This window comes from Perognathus longimembris, chromosome 2 (genome assembly GCF_023159225.1).
Source record: "Perognathus longimembris pacificus isolate PPM17 chromosome 2, ASM2315922v1, whole genome shotgun sequence".
Classification (NCBI taxonomy): domain Eukaryota; kingdom Metazoa; phylum Chordata; class Mammalia; order Rodentia; family Heteromyidae; genus Perognathus; species Perognathus longimembris.
The window spans coordinates 58,637,389-58,658,363 of record NC_063162.1 but is presented as its reverse complement, the minus strand read 5'-3'; the positions used below and the strand labels follow the sequence as shown (position 1 = coordinate 58,658,363).

The 20,975-nt window shown below is 51.3% G+C and overlaps 1 protein-coding gene across 2 annotated transcripts; it reads left to right on the top strand.

The window, feature by feature from the left end:
• The first annotated feature begins 364 nt into the window (after positions 1 to 364).
• Mmrn2 (multimerin 2) lies at positions 365 to 19,578 on the top strand. 2 transcript variants are annotated; one of them, XM_048339197.1, is made up of 7 exons: positions 366 to 652; positions 11,614 to 11,742; positions 11,818 to 11,924; positions 12,022 to 12,102; positions 12,906 to 13,079; positions 13,198 to 15,012; positions 18,990 to 19,578. In XM_048339197.1, exons 1-7 carry the CDS (start codon positions 465 to 467, stop codon positions 19,370 to 19,372), a joined length of 2,877 nt encoding a protein of 958 aa, XP_048195154.1. In that variant the 5' UTR covers positions 366 to 464; the 3' UTR covers positions 19,373 to 19,578. The 2 variants fall into 2 exon arrangements, with proteins under 2 accessions (XP_048195155.1, XP_048195154.1); XM_048339198.1 differs by lacking the exon at positions 11,614 to 11,742 and having other exon boundaries at positions 365 to 652.
• Positions 19,579 to 20,975: the final 1,397 nt, after the last annotated feature.

The window sequence follows — 20,975 nt, the reverse complement described above, 5'->3', positions numbered from 1 at the left end:
CTGGCTCCCACAGCCTAGTGCCTAAGAGGGCTGAAGAGGCACCATGTGTCCCCCGCGCCCACTTCCTGGACAGCAATGTGTGCGGGTAGCAAGTCCTCTAAACCCAGCAGACTGCTTCCTGGCACTCTAGCTAAGGACTGTGTCCTTTTTCCTGGCTCCCAGGGAGCAGGTTCCAATAGGGACAGGTCCATGGGCACTGCCCCCCACTAGTCTCCCACCTCTCCAAGGTCCCTGAGCCAGTTTCTCTTGAGGCACAGGAACTGGCCTGCGAGGCTGGCGGCCTCTGTGGGGGCCAGGCGGGGAGTGGAGAGGGGGGCCGGACGAGACCCACCGGGGTGGGCTGGCCCAGGCCACTTCCTCTCTTTGTTATTTTTGTTTTTTCTTTTCCTTCTGAGATTCAACTTGAGGACCACGTCACTGGCAATTTCAGGAGTCTATGGCCAGGCCGAGCCTGAGCAGAACCAATGCGGTCTCCTCTTGACACTAAGATGATCCTAATGCTGCTGCTGGGCCTTGGGGGACCCCTGAGCTGGGGGCTGTCAAGTGCCTGGGCCCAGGACCCTGGAGCCAGATTCTCTGATCCACACAACCCCAGATCGTTTGGAGTTTCAGGGGAAGAGGCTGAGGATGCCAGCCGGGTCCCACTTGGACGGTAAGGAGGGCATTTCAGTCTTAGCACAGCTGGACTGAAGCAGCCTCTCAGGGCCTCAGTTACTCATCCATGAGATGGGCCGGTACTGCCTATCTGCTGGGCCAGCTGTGATGCCTGTCAGTCCGGCTCTCTGGGGCCTGACCTGAGAGTGATGAGAGGAGCCTGACATGTCCCACAGCAGGGGATGGCATGTGTACAGGGGTTGAGGGACAGGGAGGAGCTGAGTCTACTGTCTGACACCCAGCATGGGGCTCAGGGATTGTGGTTCTGGATGCTTCCTGCTGGTGAGCCCCAGCAAGGCCATCCCAGCTGAGGCCCTGGGGGATGGGCACCCCTCCAACTGGGGTTGTGGTCCCAGTGCCCGGAAGCCTGGCTGTGATGGCTGAGGGGACATCCCGCTCCTTGGAAGGCAGGGTGTCTGTGGTGGCAGAGCCCTGGGACCCCTCCGGAAGTGGGCGAGATGGTTACCATTTTCCAACATTTAATGCAGCTGGGGCCAGGGACTCTCCCCACTCTGCCAATAGGTTTCAGGGTGCAGGTTTCCGTCTCAGGGTCTCATGCAGCCCTGGAGCCACACCCCATAATCAGAGCAGCAGGTGCCGTGGTGAGCCAGCCTCGCCTGGCACCTTGCCCAGTGTTCACTCTGCATCAGCCCCATTCACAAAGGAGTAGAAGATTTCGGGGTTGGAGGATGGGTCTGCTGGTAGAGGGCTGCCAGTGAGCAAAAGCATCAAAAACCAACTTCTAGTCCTGGCCTCAGACCAAAATAATAATAGTAATAATAATAGGATTAGAGAGGCTGTGTAACTTGGTCTAGGTCACACAGCCCAGGAGAGCTGGGCCCCACCCAAGGCTGAGAGAAGCACTGGGCATGGGGAGAACTGAAATTCCACTCAACTGGTCTCCTCACTGCCACGCCCGCAGCCATCATGGCGTCAGGAGCATCTCTCTGGATGAGGCTCCACTAAGCTTCCAGAGCTCCCACGTGAATGTCCTTTGTGAAGGCTTCTGCTTTTCCTCCTCCTCCCTTTCTTATGCCAGTGCTGGGGCTTGAACTCAGGGCCTGGGTGCTGTCCCTTAGCTTTTTGATCACTCAAAGCTATTGTCCTACCACTTCAGCCACAGCTCCACTTTCAACATTTTGGTGGCCAATTGGAGATAAAAGTGTCATGGATGGGCTGGGAATATGGCCTAGTGGCAAGAGTGCTTGCCTCGTATATCCTGGGTTCGATTCCTCAGCACCACATATACAGAAAAAGCCAGATGTGGTGCTGTGGCTCAAGTGGTAGTCTTGAGTACTAGCCTTGAGCAAAAAGAAGCCAGGGACAGTGCTCAGGCCCTGAGTCCAAGCCCCAGGACTGGCCAAAAAAAAAGAGTATCATGGAGGATTCTGCTGGAGCTGGGTTCACACTGCGATCCTCAGATGAGTACCTAGGGTTACAGGTGTGAGCCACTGGGTACCTGGAGTTTGAAGGGACCAGAGAGGACAGGAGGAAGGTCCTTGTTCCTTGTATCCCTCCCCTTTGGTTGTGGAGATAAATTGGACATTCTCTTAGCCCCAGGAACCTAGAGCTTCTCTGCCTTTCCCTGGGTGATCTCCATGTGCGATGACCTGCCTACTTGTATCTTTGGCCCAGAAATCCCCAGACATTCAAAGACAGGGACCCCTGCCTGCAAGGGTCTCTTTCCCACAGGCCCAGAAGCTGCGGAGAACCCACAGGCCCAACCCACAATGTCAAAGCATCCGGAGGGGCTGCTGAGAAAGGAAGGAAGCACTGCCGTTTCCTGGGCTGATAACTTCCCATGCTCCTTGGGCTGGCGAGGTGGAAACACTGCTCCGACCCCTCAGCGGGCTGCAGGGGGAGGGGCGGGTGGGCCAGTGCACCTAACTGGGGCCTCAGCCAGACCTCCTCCATGAATTTACCCTTCACACCTATGTCCACCACTTCAGAGACAGGGCCGTCCTGGGGACAGATGTGGATAGGAGCCTTTGGAAGGATAAGCTTGAACAAAACAGGGTGCTGTGCATCCCGTGTCTCCAGATTGCCAGGTATCTGGGTGAAGAAGGGGTAAGGTTAGCTGCTTCCCTCCTAGAGATGCCTCAGAGCCCTGTCTAGGAAGCCTTGAATGGTTGGACTCCATGGAGAGGATGCTGAGTCTGGGCAAGGTGTCCCATGTCCCATGTTGTTGTGATTGATAGCTAGGAGGCGGTGAGGGAGGGCATAGAGTTGATATTGTTCCCGGTCATCAGCACCAGGCTTCTTTTTCAAATTTTATATGCCAGTGCTAGGGCTTGAACTCAGGGCCTTGACACTGTCCCTGAGCTTCTTTGTGCTAAAGGCTAGTGCTCTACCACTTCAGCCACAGCACCACTTCTGGTCTTGGGTGGTTAGTCGGAATAAGGTTAATCGGATAAGAATCTCACAGGGACTTTTCTGCCTGGGCTGGCATTGAACACCTATCCTCTGATCTCAGCCTCCTGAGTATCTAGGATTACAGGCATGAGCCACTGGCACCCAGCCCTTTTTTTTCAGTGCCAGGGCTAGGGCTTGAACTCAGGGCCTGGGCACTGTCCTTAGCTTTGTTTTGCTCAAGGCTGATGCTCTACCACTTAAACCACAACTCTACTTTTAGCTTTATGCTGGTTAGAGATAAGAGCCTGTGGGATTTGTGATGCTCAGATCTCAGCCTCCAGAGTAGAATTATAGATGTGAGCCATCAGTGCCCAGCCAGACTTCTTTTAATGAGGGGAGTGATTGGGCTGTTTACTTCTGGGGGCTTCAAGGTCAGAGGAGTCCAGCATGTCACTAGAGGTCACACAGAAACAGGGTGGAGCCCAGGCCATGAAGATTGGAGCCCTGCTGTGCCCCTATAATTTGGCCCTGGCCATGGGGCCCTGAGTGTCTTTAGGGAAGAACAGAGGCAAAGGCTCTGGCCACTGGAGCCACCCACATGCAGGGAAGTCTGGGTTGGCCGCAAAGTGGGCCTCAGGTTTCTCTGCCAAGTTCCCTCAGGCTCAGGGACAAAACTCTATGGTGTGTTTGCATTGAGGTGATCAAGCTAATGGCTGGATGCAGGCCTCAGACTGTGCGGCTGCTGTGGAACCCCCACCCCCACCCTGGGAGGAGTTGAGGCCCGGCCCTAGGCAGATTTATTGACTGGCTGAGAGGCACTTAAGGGCTGGGGCCAAGAGGTAGCAACCGATCTATTATGCAGAGAGAGCTGGCTGACAGTTGCTAGCTGCTGGCTTGGCTTTCTCCTCCCTTCTCCACATCCCCAGGGACAGAGCTTCTCCACATTTCCAGAAGGGTGTGTGTGTGGGGGGGGTACATTGTGTTCAAGGTCACTCAATGTGTTGGAGGAAGGGCCCCTCTTGTCCACTAGATCTGGTACCCAGGTCCCACCTGGGGTACCCCCCCTCACTCGATGCTGGCACCTGTCCCTGAGTAGACTTTTGAGAAGATGGGGGTGCCTTGCAGCCCCCCTCCCCAAGGTAAAGAAAAGATGGTAGCATGAGACAGAGCTGGTAGTGAGAACAATAGAATGCTTCAGCATGTGGGGCCTGGGGCACGAGTGCTGGGGACCAGCCAGGAGCTGCCAGGCACTGTAGGAAACCAAAGCAAAGGTCAGGAATGTTCCCAGGGCTTCTGGGCCAGCTGCCTGTTCTGTGCCAAAGAAGGAGCTGCCAAGGGTGGGGAGTGTGGACAGAGGAACCATGGCTGCCGAAGGCCAAGGTTTGGGCAGGTCAGGAGAGAAAGTTTCCAGGCAGGAAGGCTGGGAGGCACTGTTTCCAGTTCTAGGACCTAATGGAAAGTTTTGGTTGCACCAGGCCAGGCCAACTGGCTGAGGCCAGGGGTGTGAGTAGTGGTGCTTGCTTAGATGGCTCTTTGCACAGGTGTCCCCTACATGGACATCCTATGTGTCGTGGGGAATCCAGCAACACTCTTCACCTATGGGGGTTGCCACAACACACCTACAGCACCCACATGAGGCAACACACATTGCCAAATATACCTGGGAATGTCCCCTCTACCAGTAGTTCAGAGAGATTTTTTTCCCTAGGGCCAAATTCATGTTCCAGGAATTTTCAGTTGTCTCTTGCAGGCAGACATCTTACCACAGCTCCTGAGCACCAGGCCTGGAATATCAGTTTACCATTTCAGCACTAAGTGGACCTTCCTTCCTTCTTTCCTTCCTTCCTTTCTCCCTTCCTTTCTTCTTCCCCTCCTTCTTTCCTTTCTCTTTTAGTAGTGCTGGGATTTAAACTCAGAGTCTAGCTTGTACTCTACCACTTGAACTACATGTCCAGGGCTTTACTTTCACTTATTTTTCAGATAGACTTCCCTATTTTGGCGTGGAGCAGGCCTCAAACCAAGATCCTACTTCCTATGGTCTCCTAGGTAGCTGGGACCGCAGAAGTATGCCACCAGGCCCAGATGACTGGTTAAGATGAAGGTCTCAATAACCTTTGGCCAGACTGGCCAGGAAAGTTTTTATCCCTGATCTCTACTCTGGATTATCTGGGATTACAGGCACATCAGAGCTCCTTCTTTTCCTTTTTTTTTTCTTCTTCTTCTCCTTCTTAATTTTTTTTTTGAATGCAATAACTTCTCTTATCAATCTGGGGAATCTGAGTTCACATTTCTGGAAAGTTCTCTTCTCTCATAGACTATTGGTTCTCTCCAAACTGGTTTTTCTACCCTTTGCCTATTTGGACTTCCAGTGGCCTTTTCTTTTTCTTTGTTTCATTCAGTCTTTGGGGGTTCAACTCAGGGCTTCACATCAGCTTCTCACTTCACCACCAACCTATGCCTCAGCTCACTTCCGTCTTTTCTTTTCTTTTTTTGTGCTGGTCCTGGGCCTTGAACTTGGGGTCTGGGCACTGTCCTTGAGCTTTTGTGCTTAAGGCTAGCACTCTACCAGTTGAGCCACAGCTCTACTTTCAGCTTTTTGGTGAGTAATTGGAGATAAGAGTCTCAATGACTTTCCTGCTCAATCTGGCTTTGAGCTGAGATCCTTGGTTCTCAGCCTCCTGACTAGCTAGGATGACAGGCATGAGCCACGGGTGCCTAGCGTCACTTCTCTCTTTTGTAAGAGACTTTCCTCAGAGGTGACCCTTGGTCATCTGCTCTCTTAGTAAGTGTACTGAGAAGCTGAATGGAAAAGGAGGTATGCAGACACGATTGTCTGGTTACAGGACACTCTAGCTGGGCTGCTTCATTGTGGAGGAAGGGGGTCCCCTGATGTCAGCATCTTGGATCTCTTCCTCTGGGGTTGGTTCAATTTCCTACAAAGCTTTTTGGGCCTGTTGTCCAGGGGGCAGACTGAGTGGGAGCCATAGACTCTTAATGAGTGTGATGTGGTTACCTGATGGTCCTTCCCCTTGTGCCCCCGTCCCCAGCAGCATCTTCCACAACAAAAACCTCAGTCACCAATAGCTTTCAATCACCAACATCCCTGAACATTGCCTTCTAATATCTCACAGATGCGATCCTGTCTCCCATAATTCCCGGGATCAACGCCTATATCCTGGACCCCTACCTCCTGCCCAATCCCTTCCTTTGTGTGCCCAGGAACCAAGATTTCACATTAATAGTTCTTTCTTGCTTGAAACCTGAGATTTGCCATGGCCTCAGCAGATAGTCTAGCTTCGTCACCGGAGCCATATCTCCTCACCTACCCATTTCCCTCTGCAGCTTCTTGCCACACCACAGCCCTGTCCTGCTTCCTGCTGTCTCTTCTGATCTCCCTTTAAGACACAGCCCATGAGCCAGGCACTACTGACACACCTGTAATCCTAGCTACTCATGAGCCTGGGACCTGAAGACTGAGATTTGAAGCCAACCAAGGCAGCAGTGGCTGAAAAACTGAAAAAGCCAGAAGTGGATGTGTGTTTAAGTGGTACTGTTGTGCCAAGTTGCAAGACCACCCCCAAGAAGACCACCAAGATTCAGACACTCCGAAATGCAAAAGCAAGGCAAGGCTTTATTTAACGAGCTGCCAACTCGGGCCTCGTCCTACCCACCGACACAGCGGAGGTTAGGAGGAAGCCCCGAGCTGTGATTACACAGGGCTTATAAAGGCAAAGAACAAGGTTACAACAATCAGCTGTGCAAGCAAGATTAGAACACAGGTACAAATCTGATTGGCTCAGGGTTCGATTCTAAAATGGGGTTCACGTGGTGGGGCCTGACTTCAAAGTCTGGCACCTCATTTCCCCCTTTTTCTTTTTGGTACCTTGGGAGCCAATCATGGCTCCATTCTGTCCATTTCAATGGCTTGCATGTCTAGGGGATGATATAGAGGTAAGGCATGGGCCAGTAGGGCCCAATGTAGTAACCAAAGGGCCTGTCACCATTTCTTAAAAGAATAGTCTCTGTACCTCTGTTTTGCATGCCTCTAGTTTATCCTGCCTCATCTTCCCAAAAACAACTCTGGTCCCTTGATTTTAAAGGGGGGCTGATGGGTGAAGATCATCTTCTGTAACTTCTTCAGGCTGACTCAGGGGCGTAGACCTTACCTAGCCAGGAACCTATAACCTTAGTCTCAGTCTAACTTTCTTTTCTTGAGGCGAAGGCAAAGTGGCTGAGTTGGGTGCTTGGAGACCTCCCATGTTCCATCACGATAGTTGTCATCCAGGGCAAAGGGGTCAGCTGGCCTGGCGTGGAAGCAATGAACCCAAGTGGCGATGCCGTCCAGGGTCCCCTCCACCATGGTTAATCTGTTGATTGGGGGCATTGGCAAGCTGACAGGCCTTTAACAGATCTCAATAAGGACACAACACAATCTCAGGTCTACAAGCTTTCTTTCCTAAACAGATGTATGAGCTTAAAATTCTCACTGCCAGTCAGGGCTTTGAGTAAATGTGGGGGGGTGAGATTTTAATCTATCCTCTCATTTGACAAACTTACCCTTACTAACCACTATCACAGATGACTGGCAAATTCCTGCCCAGTAGACAGACATGTGCATTGGAAAGGCATGCTTATGAACTATTCTTCTAGGACTTCCCGGCTTTAACTTTTGAAAGGCCAAACAGTAGTGACTCTAGGATCTGACACCATCTCTGCCATCCAAGCAGTGGCTTACTGCCTCTGGATGCTCCATCACTTTTGTCCCAGGAGGAGTGACTTTCGACTTGGACTCAGGGCCTGAGTGCTGTCCCTCAGCTCTCCAGCTCAAGACTAGCACCCTACCACTTTTGAGCTCCACACCACTCCGTTCCCAGCACTCTGCTGGCTGATTACAGACAAGTCTCTCACAGGGACCTTTCTTTGCCCGGGCTGGCTTCGAACCGCAGATTCAGATCAATGAGTCTTATAAGGGGCCACTTTACTCCAATTATAAGCAACAAGGTGGTCCACACAGAAGTAGTTTTTAAGCATGCTCTCTTACCTGGAACTTATTAAGGGTCAGTATTAGATCTTGACAAACTTGTAGGAATCACCTGTGCTTCTCTGTGGGCCTGCTGGAAACTGTTACAAAAAAACCTACAAAGAAGCTGGAATGGCAATTAAACATTTTGGTAGCCATACTTCTCCTTTTCTCACTTTGCAATAATTATTTAGGACAATTTTACTTCCAAATTTCTTATCTAGAAATGTATTCTTGATTTCCAAAGCCTTTTTAACACTAACACAACACTTTAGCTTTTATCTGCATCGGAAAAACTGAAGCTCACAGGCCATCTGAAACCAGGTGCCGCCCTTTGCTTACGTGCTGCTTGTTTTAAAAGAGCCTCTTTTTTTTTTCTTCAGTCCCAGTTACTGCATGGCATGAAGACCTTTGAATTTAAACTTAGTTTTGCATCATACTGCAGTCTTGAACATATTCATACTCACACATGCACACACACATTTTCAAAAGATCTTAAAGCGCGCTGAATAAGCATCGGCCGTACATTTTAAGACAAAAACCTTTAACAAATGATTTTAGCATTCTCCAGCCTCATTTTCCAGGGCTTGATAGTTATAGTAAAACATTTTTAGTCTTAGTAAAACATTTTAGCGCACCAAACAATTTTCTGCTTAAGAAGGCTGGGTGGGGGTCCCCCTAGAGTTCTTTCTGTGGACACTCACACTCTGATTGTGAACCATCGCCTGTACATCTTTCTAATGAGCTATGCAGGTTTGACACAAAAGAGACTGTTAGGCAATCTGAAACCACACAGAGATGACAGCGCAGCATGGTGAGGTCACTCCCTGCCACCTGTGGGTGGCTTGGGCTGGCCCTACGTCCACCCTGTCGGCGGCTGCGGGTCAGGACTTGGACTTGGGGCTGATGCGTCCGTGTCCTGGGCTGTCGGCGCCGTTGGGTTGACTGGGCAGGACCCTCCGGAGCGGAGGGCACAGCTGAAACATTTTCCTCAGAGTCCTCCTCTTGTAGAGTTAACTGGGATGGGGAGTATGGAGCGGGAAACATTTCCTCCTCCGTGTTTCCTCCCTATGTCAAAGCTCCCTCAATTTCCTCAATGGTGGACCCTTCTGACTTTCACAGGGTGATCCACTTTTCCTTCTTAAGGGCCACACCTTGGTTCTGAGCTATCTCCTTAACCTCCCTCCAGTGAGCTAGGATCAAGTCTAGGGGGCTAGATGGAGGTTCTCAAGATAGAACATTATCCATAGCTCTGATCAGATGTACAGTCCAAAAGGCTACAAAAAACAAAACAATTAATACAAAAGGAGGAAAACACACAGGCCTAAGAAAAGCTACGAGTTGGAGATCTCCCAAGCTGGCCCACAACCTCCTACAAGGGTGCAGAAGGAACGGACCCGAGTTGGCCCACAACCTCCTGTAAGAAGGAGTGGACCCGAGTTGGCCCACAACCTCCTGCCAGATAAGCAGAAGGAGCAGACCCAAGTACAAGGTGGGCGGGTTGAGTCTCGTTTAGGAGGCCCTCCTGGTCAGTTCTGGCCAAAAACCAAACTGACTCGCGCCCTACAAGCAAAAGCAAAACAGACAAATTACAGGACAAGACAAATGAACAGTGCTGTTTTCTTACCTTCGGAGTCTGGGATCTCGAGGTCTCTGGGGCTATCCCGGACGAAACCCCAAATGTTGTGCCAAGTTGCAAGACCACCCCCAAGAAGACCACCAAGATTCAGACACTCCGAAATGCAAAAGCAAGGCAAGGCTTTATTTAACGAGCTGCCAACTCGGGCCTCGTCCTACCCACCGACACAGCGGAGGTTAGGAGGAAGCCCCGAGCTGTGATTACACAGGGCTTATAAAGGCAAAGAACAAGGTTACAACAATCAGCTGTGCAAGCAAGATTAGAACACAGGTACAAATCTGATTGGCTCAGGGTTCGATTCTAAAATGGGGTTCACGTGGTGGGGCCTGACTTCAAAGTCTGGCACCTCAGTACAACACCAGCCTTAAGCAAAAAAAAAAAAAAATAAGCTAAGGAACAGCATGAGGAAAAGTACATAAGACTCTTATTTTAATTAACCACCAAAAAGCTGGAAGTGAAGATGTGGTTCAAGTGGCAGAACACTAGCCTTGAGCAAAAAAAGGTCCAGCCAGAGTGCAAGCCTAAGTACTGGAATGTGCACGTGCATGCATACACACACACACACACACACACACACACACACACACACACACACACACACACAGTCTGGATCTTCCTGAGACTCACTACAGGTCCTGGCCCTATCACTCCATTCTGAGACTGTCTGTCCTGGCTGGGGACCCTGAAGGGAAGATCTGCACCTTTGCATAGTCTCTGCCAGTGCCAGGGCTGTGAGGTGAGGTGCAGCTCTACCAGCATCAGCACTCTCCACGCCCCATTCCCAGGACCACCACAGCACTGCCTGGGGAGGGGCAGAGTCAGAGGGGCTGAGTCCCAGGTGTTCAAGGTGCTATGTGAAACCTCTCCCCCAAGACCCCTGCAGAACTGCCCTTCTTCCTCCTGGCCCTCTTTCCCAACAGCCACTGGAAAACTCCCCCCCCCCCTCTGTGCATGTGTGGGGCTTGAACTCAGGGCCTGGGCACTGTTCTTAAGCTTTTTTGCTCAAGGCTAACACTCTACTGCTTGAGCCACATCTCCACTTCAGGTTTTTCTGGGGTTAATTGGGGATCAGAGTCTTGCAGACTTTCCTGCCTGGATGGCTCTGAACTGTGATCTTCAGATCTCAGCCTCCTAAGTAGCAAGGATTACAGGTGGGAGCCACCAGCACCGAGCTTGAAAGCTCACTTCTATCATGGTCCTGATGGGACACAACCAAGGAGCAGGAGCCCTGGCTGTGCTGGGGTTTCTGGAGAGGAAGATGTGAGAGTTGGGCAGCCACCAGAACAGCCAGGAGGGGCATACTGCAGCATCTGAGGGTACATGTCTGAGTCCCTGGGTACTCAACACCCATTTAGAAGAAAGCATCACCACCCCACTGTTAAATGGTGATGTGGAAATTCCCTAAGGGGCCTGGCTCAAGGTCACAGTCAGCAGGTAGAAAGTGTCCACCGGGACTCTCTGGTCCTGGCCGCCCCATGCTGCCTCCCTGGCACCAGGGAACAATGAAGGCTCTTCTGGCTCTGTGGGTATTTATTTTTTATTTATTTGATTTTTTTTGTGTGGCCATACTGGGGCTTTAACTCAGGGCCTGAGCATTGACCCTTAGCTGTTCTGCTCAAGGCAAATGTTCTACCATTTGAGCCACAACTCCATTTTCAGCTTTTTAGTGGTTAACTGAAGAGAAGAGTTTCATGGACTTGCCTGACCAGGCTGGCTTTGAACCTTCATCCTCAGATCTCAGCCTCCTGAGTAGGCAGGTTTGTGGAGAGACAGCTCTGAGCCCAGGGATGAATAATGCACCTTGCTTCTTCTCAGGCTCATGGGTCACAGAGTCCCTGCACTGCATGGGGCGAAGGCTGGTACCCTTGCCAGCCAGCCCCCAGCTCTCCCAAAGGGAAGCTGGGGGAAGCGGCTGCTCAGCAGCTCTGTCCTCTCGTGTGTTTTCCAGGAACTGGTGTGCATACCAGACGTCCAGGCTGGTCTCCTTCGTAGCTGCTTGCAAAACAGAGAAATTCTTCATCCATTCACAAAGGCCGTGTGCACAGGGGGCTCTAGACTGCCAGAGGGCCAAAATCATGTGAGTGTAGTGGCAGCTATTTGCCCAGACTCCATGGGCTCACCCTGGAGTCACTAAGTCCCTGTCTCCTCCCAGGTACCGAGTGGCCCACAAGCCTGTGTACCAAGTCAAGCAGAAGGTACTGACCTCCACAGCCTGGAGGTGCTGCCCAGGCTTCCACGGTCCTGACTGCCAGCACCATGGTAAGAATCCTGGAAGCCCCTCCCCTTGACCTCTGACACCAGAGGTCATGACATTCATCTCCCCACTGGGGTCAACACCTAATGTTTCCTTCTGCAGATCCCACAATGACCCCTGCACCTGCAGAGCCGAGTGATGGCCTCCACCAGCCTTGGGACCAACTGGTCGACTTGGAACTTGGTGTGTTGCTTTCCTGGAGAGGTGTGGGAGGGGCAGGCTCCATGTCCCTGGGTCCTTCCTCCTCTGATAGAAAATGTCATTTTAGGAAAATCTTGCCCCTAGAAACAGCCAGGGAGTCCTAGAAACAGGACTCTTTTGGTGGCCCTACTATCCCTCCAAGGGCCAGGTTTCCTCGGCTGTGTCTGAAGCTGAGCACATAGCCCTTTTCCATGACCCCATTTTCTGGCAAGGACTAATTTGAATCCACACAAAATTCCAGGCCTGGAAGAAGACTTTATCTAGCTAGAAAGTTATATCATTCTATATAACTTGGAGTCATCACAGGAGAATCACCAAGAGACAATAATTGAGCTCACAGCTGGGATGGGAAATGAGTTGATTTTTGTTGTAGTAGTTGTTGTTGTTGGTGGTGGTGGTTGTGGACTTGAACTCAGAGCCTAGCTTTGAACCATGATCCTCAGATCTTAGCCCACTGAGTAGCTAGGATTATAGGTGTGAGCCACTGTGCCCAGAGGGAAATGAGATTTAATCGTAAGATAAAACTCTTACTAACAAAGGCTGCAACTATGAAGTTGTAGCTTCAGAACCAAATGTGCTGTGATCAATTAGTCATGCCAATAGTGTGGGAGGGAGGGTGATGGCACAGAGACTTTGCCTGTGCCCTGCTGGCCTCTAAGCTCCTGCTCAGAGGGTGCCAGCATGCGCCTCCCTTGCTCTTGGCTTCCAAATAGTCTCTGGGCCCCAGTACCTATCCAGGACAGAGAAGCTGGCCCTCAATACCTCTATGTCTGGTGTATCTTCAGGTCATCCTACTTCGGAGCTCAGTGGGATTGAGGAGCAACAGAAACAACAGGAGCACCTGCTGGGAGACCTCCAGAATGACATCCACCAGGCTGCAGATGGCCTCCAAGGCCTGTGGAGTGCCCTGGCCAGTAACCTCACTGCTGCCACTATGGAGATGAATCAAACGGAGTTTGGTGAGTAGTGGATTCCAGAGGAGGCCCCAGGCCCCAGAGGCCCTGGCTCCCTTGGTCGGGAAGGAGCATCTGCAAGGGGGGAAGGAGGGGGGTGGTGAGAACATGATGTCTGTTGCAGAGTTTCCTGGCGGGTCTGTGGAGCACATGTTGCCCTCACACATGGACCACTACCTAGAAACACACCTCAGCCCCATCTGGAAGAGCCTCAATGACAGTCTGCACAGCCTTGTCCGGGCTGTTAGAAATCTGTCTCTTGATGTGGAAGCCAATCGGCAGGCCATAAAGAGGGTCCAGGAGGACATGGTGGCCAGAGCAGATTTCCAGGAGCTTGGAGCCAAGTTTGAGATGAAGGTACAGGAGAATAGCCAGAGAGTGGGCTGGCTTGAGCAGGACATGGCTGAGCGTCTCCACACCCAGCACCAGTCCCTGCACCATGCCCTCTCTGAGGTCCAGGCTGAAGTGGACACCAAGCTAAAGCGGCTGATCAAAGCTCAGGAGGTCCTCGGGATGAACGGCAGCTTGGTGATGGCATCCTCAGGGGCAGCAGCAAGATCTGAACCCGACAGCCTGCAGGCCAGGCTGAGCCAACTGCAGAGGAATCTGTCTGCTGTGCACGAGGCTGCCAGCCACAGGGAAGAAGAGCTGCAAGACGCCCTCAGGGACATGAGGGCCACACTGGCCCAGCACGTAGATGAGATCAAGGAGCTGTACTCGGAATCGGATGAGACGTTTGATCAGATCAGCAAGGTGGAGCGGCAGGTGCAAGAGCTGCAGGTGAACCACACTGGCCTGCGAGAGCTCAGGGTGATCCTGATGGAGAAGTCCCTTATCATGGAGGAGAACAAAGAGGAGCTGGAACGGCAGCTCCTGGAGCTCAACCTCACCCTCCAGCACCTGCAAGGAGGCCATGCTGATCTCATCAAGTATGTCAAGGACTGTAACTGCCAGAAACTCTATTATGACCTGGATGCGATCCGCGAGGGCCAGAGGGACGCCACGCGTGTGCTGGAGGAGACTCAGGTGAGCCTGGATGAGCGGCGCCAGCTGGACGGCTCTTCCCTGCAGGCCCTGCGCGGCGCCCTGGACGCCTTGTCACGGGAGATGGACTCGCACAAAGAAGAGGGCCAGTGGGCCCGGGCGGAGAGAGCCCGGATCCGGAGCCAGCTGCGGACGCTCGAGGGTGTCGTGGGAGTGCTGAGGGCCTTTGCAAACGACACCCGCCGGCAGATGCGACAGCTGCACAGCTCCTTCGCCGCCCTGCTGGAGGATGCGCTGCGGCACGAGGCGGTGCTGGCCGCGCTCTTTGGGGAGGAAGTGATGGAGAAGATGTCTGAGGAGACGCCTGGCTGGCTGCCCCTGCGTTATGAGGAGATCCGCAACGCCCTACAGGACGCGGCCAGCGGGCTGCAGGAGCAGGCGCTTGGCTGGGATGAGCTCGCTGCCCGGGTGACTGCCTTGGAGCAGGCCATGGGGGGTCAAGTAGAGCCACCAAGGCTGGCAGAACATCTGGAGCCCAGCCACGATGCAGGGCCGGAGGAGGCCGGAGCCGCTGTCCTGGACGAGCTGGAGCAGGAGGTACAGCGCCTGCGCTCTGACGTCAAGCTCCTGGGGCGGTGCTGCGAGGCCCCTTGGGCTTCCTCCAGCAATGGCTCCCTGGAGGCCCTTCACAGTGGGCTCTTGGCTACCCAGCAAGACCTGGAGCGGCACCAGCGCCTCTTCCACAGCCTCTTTAGGAATGTCCAAGCGCTGGTGGCAGCCAATGTCAGTCTAGACCTGGGCAAAGTGCAGGCCTTGCTGAGCAGGAAAGGGAAGAAGCAGCAGAAAGGTCTGGAAGCTTCCAGGAAAAGGGACAAAAAGCAAGCAGAATCTTTGACAGATGCCCAGGCCAAAGGGCAGGAGCAAGGTGCCTTGAATGCAGAGCTCTGGGAGGCAGGTGAGTGGCTGGGCCCGGATGACTGAGCAGGTGTGGGATGATAGGGCTGTCCCCAGCTTAGTAGTATGGTTCTGGGTCATCACTACTCAAGGTCCATTTCCCCTTAACTCACCTTTCAGGGATACACCTGGATTTTAAGGAGGCAGAGGTCACAAGATTTAATAGGAGAGCCAAGCACTGGTAGCTCTTTAATCCTCCCTACTTAGGGGGCTGAACTTTGAGGATCATATTTTGAAGCCTGCCTATGCAGCCAAGTCCATCACACTCTTATCCCCAATTATCCAACAAAAAGTCAGAAGTGGAGGTGTGTCTTAAGTGGTACACCAGCTTTGAACAAAAAAGCCTAGCAAAGCCAGGTGCTGGTGGCACATGCCTGTAACCCTAGCTACTCAGGAGGCTGATATCTGAGGATCAAGGTTCAAAGCAAGCCTGGGAAGGAGTCTGTGAGACTCTTTTTTTTTTTTTTTGGCCAGTCCTGGGGCTTGGACTCAGGACCTGAGCACTGTCCCTGGCTTCTTTTTTTTTTGCTCAAGGCTAGCACTCTGCCACTTGAGCCACAGCGCCACTTCGGGCCATTTTCTATATATGTGGTGCTGAGGAATTGAACCCAGGGCCTCATGTATACGAGGCAAGCACTCTTGCCACTAGGCCATATCTCCAGCCCGTCTGTGAGACTCTTATGTCCAATTAACCAGGAAAAAATTCTGGAAGTGGAGGTGTGGTTCAAGTGATAAAGCTATAGCCTTGAGCATAAAAGCTTAAGGACAGTGCCCGGCCCTGAGTTCAAGCACAACCAACAACAACAGAAGGGAGGGAGGGAGGGAGGAAGGGAGGGAGGGAGGAAGGGAGGGAGGGAGGGAGGGAGGGAGGGAGGGAGGGAGGAAGGGAGGGAGGGAGGGAGGGAGGAAGGAAGGAAGGAAGGAAGGAAGGAAGGAAGGAAGGAAGGAAGGAAGGGAAGGAAGGAAGGAAGGAAAGGAAAGAGAGAATAAAGAAAAAACATTGAAAAAAGCCAAGTGAGAGTGTGAGGGCATGAGGCCCCGAATTCAAGTCCAAGACCAGCAAATACAAAAACAAACAGTCGATGGCAGTGCCACTGCCCATGGGCTGGCAGAGGCACTTCCTGTTACCTTCACAGGCTTTTTATACATATTGCTGGATGCCTGCTGCCCTAACTCCAGAGCAGCGGAAACGGAAGGTGCACGCTTAACTCCTGTCAGTTTTTCTCCCCATCCCTGGGCTCTGCACTCTTGGGGCTGGGGACACATGTCATGGGGACACCTCACAGTTGTCCTGTCTTGCCTTCCTGCCTCAGGTTCCCTGCAGTCCATTCCTGGGTTTTGTCATGATGAGTTATCACAGCTGCTTGTCTATGCATTCATTATCATTACCATTTACCCCAGAAGTCACTTGCTTCCCCAGCCAGAGCCATACACAAGGGCTAGCTCTAGAGTGCTGGCTCTTCTTGTTAGCAAGTGCATTGAAAGCTGATCTCTGTGGGGGGGGGGGGGGGGTCCCATGCCCAGGCCTAGGAGCTGGCTTTGAGATGGAAGTTGAAGTCAAGGTTTCCATCTTTTCCCTTAATGCTGCTTTGGGCTTTAAGCAATTCTCTCCCTGGAAAGGTGACATTGGGGCTAAGGCTGCTTTGTCACCAGACACAGGGCTGTGGCCAATGTGGGGTTGCTGGTACAACCTGGCATGTGGGAGTGGAGGTCTTGCTGAAGGCCTCACCTGCCCACCCCAGCCTTGCTGATGCTTCATGATGACCCAGGAGCAGTAGGAAAGGAATAGGCTCTCCTAACACCCAGCAGTCTTCTTTTTCCATGTTGTGACTTATGCAAAATCTCCTTTTACTGAGGACTGTCAGAATTTGCCTGATGACTTCCAGAATTAGGAATCTGTTTACCACTGCAACATTTTGTTATTCGAAAGTATGTGTCCTTTAAAATATCCCCTTATTTGTCTTGCAGGAAGGTGTCCCCTTATTTGTCTTGCAGGAAGGTTGTAGAGCTTGAATCTGTGCACAGTAAGGAGTGTAATCTTCAGTTTGTACCTTGCCTCTACTTTCTAATACATAGGTTTGGCAACTGGCTGGGTGTAGTCTCCCTTTAAGGCCAACTCCCAGGTGCAGGCAGCGTGGAGAGGACTAAGTACCCACAGAGGGCGCTATTGGATGGACTTACTTCAGCAGGGCTAGCACTCCATCTGCTGGGTTCTGTGAGAAGTGCAACACAAACACTAGCTTTTTGCCGTAATCCAACTGTCTTATTCTCAGAAAGCCTACTAAAACCAAAGTACAGTTTTTCGTTCACAAAGCTATTTATGGACTGAGAACCAATGATCTGGGCTCTCTCTCTCGGACCAAACTGACTAACTGCTATGCAAACGGATTCTCCTTTAGGTCCTAATTCTATTCCCTGAGAAACTGCACCCTTAGTCTCAAGACCCCTCCCTTGGCTTGACAGCATTTTGACGGAACTCACTTTGATGGTGACAAAGTCAGTGCCAGGCCCCGGACTCAAGGTGGATTCATCCTATGGGTCTCATGTTGTGGTGTGTTTGCAGCTTCTCCTGTCTATATACATAGTGCTTCCTCTCTCTGTGCCTGCGGGGGACTGTGTTCTTAGGGCCTGATATAGCATTTCTGCAACTATGATGGCTAGAAGAGCACCTCAAAATCAGGAGATCCAGGGTCTGCTCCCTGTTTAGTAATTGGTTGGCTGCATGGTCTGGAGCAGTAAGCTATGCCTTTCCGAGACTCAGTTTACCATATGTAATCCCAGAGTTCAGAGCAACATTTGGAAGCTTCATGTAGCTTCCAGACCTACCTGGATGGGTGCTCACTATGTAGGTCCCACTATGTTGTCTAGGCTGGTCTTGAACTCACAATACTCCTTCCTCAGCAAGAGCTCGGGGACTGGGGATATGGCCTAGTGGCAAAAGTGCTTTCCTCGTATACATGAAGCCCTGGGTTCAATTCCCCAGCACCACATATATAGAAAATGGCCAGAAGTGGCGCTGTGGCTCAAGTGGCAGAGTGCTAGCCTTGAGCAAAAGGAAGCCAGGGACAATGCTCAGGCCTTGAGTCCAAGCCCCAGGAATGGCCAAAAAAAAAAAAAAAAGAGCTCGGATGACAGGTGTGCAGCACCACATCTGTACCACATCCAGCTCAGAGGGTCCTTCCTTTCCTTCTTTCTCTAAGGTCCAGTGCTCACCACCAGTAGAAACCATCTTCTCCACTCCTTAGTTACTGCCCAGGGTTAACAGTGTTACTTGGAGGATATGCAAATTCTTTCCCCTGGCTATCTAAAAATTGTTGGGTATGGTCTGGGCATGTGGCCTCAGTGATAGAGATCTTGCCCAGCATTCATGAGGTCCTGGGTTTGATTCTTAGCAAGTAGCAAATGTCTGGGAGTTGGAAGTCTGGGTTCCCAGCCTGTCATTAGCAAGCCACATAGTCATTGGACATCCAGGGACACTATGTCTTGAAAAAGTCCTAACTAAAGGCCTGAAAGAGTGTGCTTTTTGGAAATGTACACCAGCCAGATACAAATTTGTATTTACCTTCTGATAACACTGCTGTAGGCAATATTGTGGTTGTATAGAAATAATTTCCCACTTCTGTTTTTTGTGTTTTTTTTTTTCTGTTATGCCAGTAGTGGGGCTTGAACTCAGGGCCTAGCACTCTCACTTGATTCTTTCTTCTCAAGGCTGGTGTCCTACCACTTGAGCCATACTTCCATTTTTTTTTTTGCTGGTTAATTAGAGAGCTCAGGGATTTTTCTGCCCAGGTTGGCTTCAAACTTCAATCCTCAGATCTCAGCCTCCTAAATAGGCTTTTTGGTGGTTACAAGAGTGGGCCACTAGTGCTGGACTCTGATGTCAGTGTAAATAGGGTGATAAAGGCAGGTCTCTGCATTTAACTCTACATTCAGGGAGTAGATAGGAGATTCAGTGAGCATTTCCCCTCTGTGTTTCAGGCTCCCCTGTGGCCTTCTACGCCAGCTTTTCAGAAGGGACAGCTGCCCCGCAGACGGTGAAGTTCAACATCACAGCCATCAACACTGGAGGCAGCTACTTCCCTGAACATGGCCACTTCCAAGCCCCAAAGCGTGGTGTTTACCTCTTTGCAGTGAGCATTGGATTTGGCCCTGGCCCAGGCATGGGGCAGCTAGTGTTTGGGGGTCATCATCGAACCCCAGTCTATAGCACAGAGCACAGCAAAGAGAGTACAGTCACAACCTTTACTATGGCTGAGCTGCAAAAGGGTGAAAGGGTGTGGTTTGAATTGACCCAGGGCTCAGTAACCAAGAAAAGCCCACCCAGCACTGCATTTGGGGGCTTCCTGATGTTCAAGACCTGAACTTTAGGCCCCACTCTCATCAGATGGCGTGGTCTTGCCTGCTGTCCTTTAGACTGGGGCTCTGCTCAGTGATGGTTTGGAGAGCACCCCGTTTCAGCTCATCCCCCAGCTGGGGTGCACTGCCCCCTCAGGACTGGAATATGGCTCTCCAGGTGGGGTTTGGACACTGAAGTGAATGACCTGACTTGACCTCCACGGGCCTGCCCCGAATGCTACAACTTCTTTGGCGTTTTGGTCCTGTGGTTGGAAACATCTGTAGAACATTTAAACCTTCTTTGGCTTCCTCTTCCTCCTAATTATAGTCTAGAAGGTCATTTCCTTTTTTTTTTTGCCAGTCCTGGGGCTTGGACTCAGGGCCTGAGCACTGTCCCTGGCTTCTTTTTGCTCAAGGCTAGCACTCTACCACTTGAGCTATAGCACCACTTCTGGCTTTTTCGGTTTGTGGTGCTGAGGAACCCAAGGCTTTGTGCTTGTTAAGCAAGCACTCTACCACTAAGCCACATTCCCATCCCCTAGAAGGCAGTTTCCTAGAAGGGTTATTTAAAATGGCAGTGATGGGCCAGGGTTAAGCCTCACTGCCAGGCTCATGTCAGGGCCTCAGTTCCATTCCCAGCACTGTATAAAAAGGAGGTGATGTGTTACGTGAAAACTGGGTACTGATCTCTACTCAGTGGAGACTCATTTGGTCTCTGTCAGTAAAAAATGGAGCACATCAGCAATCCTAGCTACTCAGGAGGCTGAGATATGAGAATCTGGGTCTAGAGCCAGTTCAGGCAGACAAATTCAGGAGACTCTTACCTCCAATTAAATAGCAAATGGAAAAGCCAGAAGTGGAGGTGTGGCTCAAGTAGTAGAGCACCAGCCTTGAGCAAAATGCCAAGTACAGGCACGTGTATGCACACACGGAGCAAAGGCTTGCTGGCTGGCGATTAGCAAGAGAAATGGAATTAGTTATTTCTTTAAGTTTCAGTCATTCCTTGCCTTTAATCTGGATCAATACTTTTAATGTCACATTTTGTTCTTGTCTTGTTGAGGATAAAGCTAAGACAGTATCTACCTTATTTTTTTGTGTGTATGTTAGTCCTGGGGCTTGAACTCAGGATTTGGGTGCTATCCCGAGTTTTTTTTTTTCCTTTGCTCAAGGCTGGGGCTCTACCACTTGAGCCACAGCTCCACTTTGAGCTTTTTTGGTGGATAATCAGAGATAAGAATGGCAGGACTTTCCTGCATCAGGTTGTTGAACAGCCTCATTTTTGTTGGAAGGAGATGAATGATCAGCTTGGGAATAAAGTGATTCTCAGCAATGGTAGCTGGTTCGATAGTGTCCAGAGGCCTCCACACCAAGTGGTGACATCAACACCGGGTCTATGCATCCAACTATGCCTCCAACAGCAACAGGTAGTTTGCAACAAGTTTGCAGATTGTAGAGCAGGCTTGAGAAAGCAGCCCCTCAGCTATCAGGAAATAAAGTGGGCTCAGGGAGAGATGTCCAACATTGCTTGAATACACTATTGTCTATAAAGAAAGCAAACTGGGTTGGGTGCGGATGGCCCACATCTGTAATCCTAGCTATTCAAGAGGCTGAGTTGTGGTTCCAAGTCAG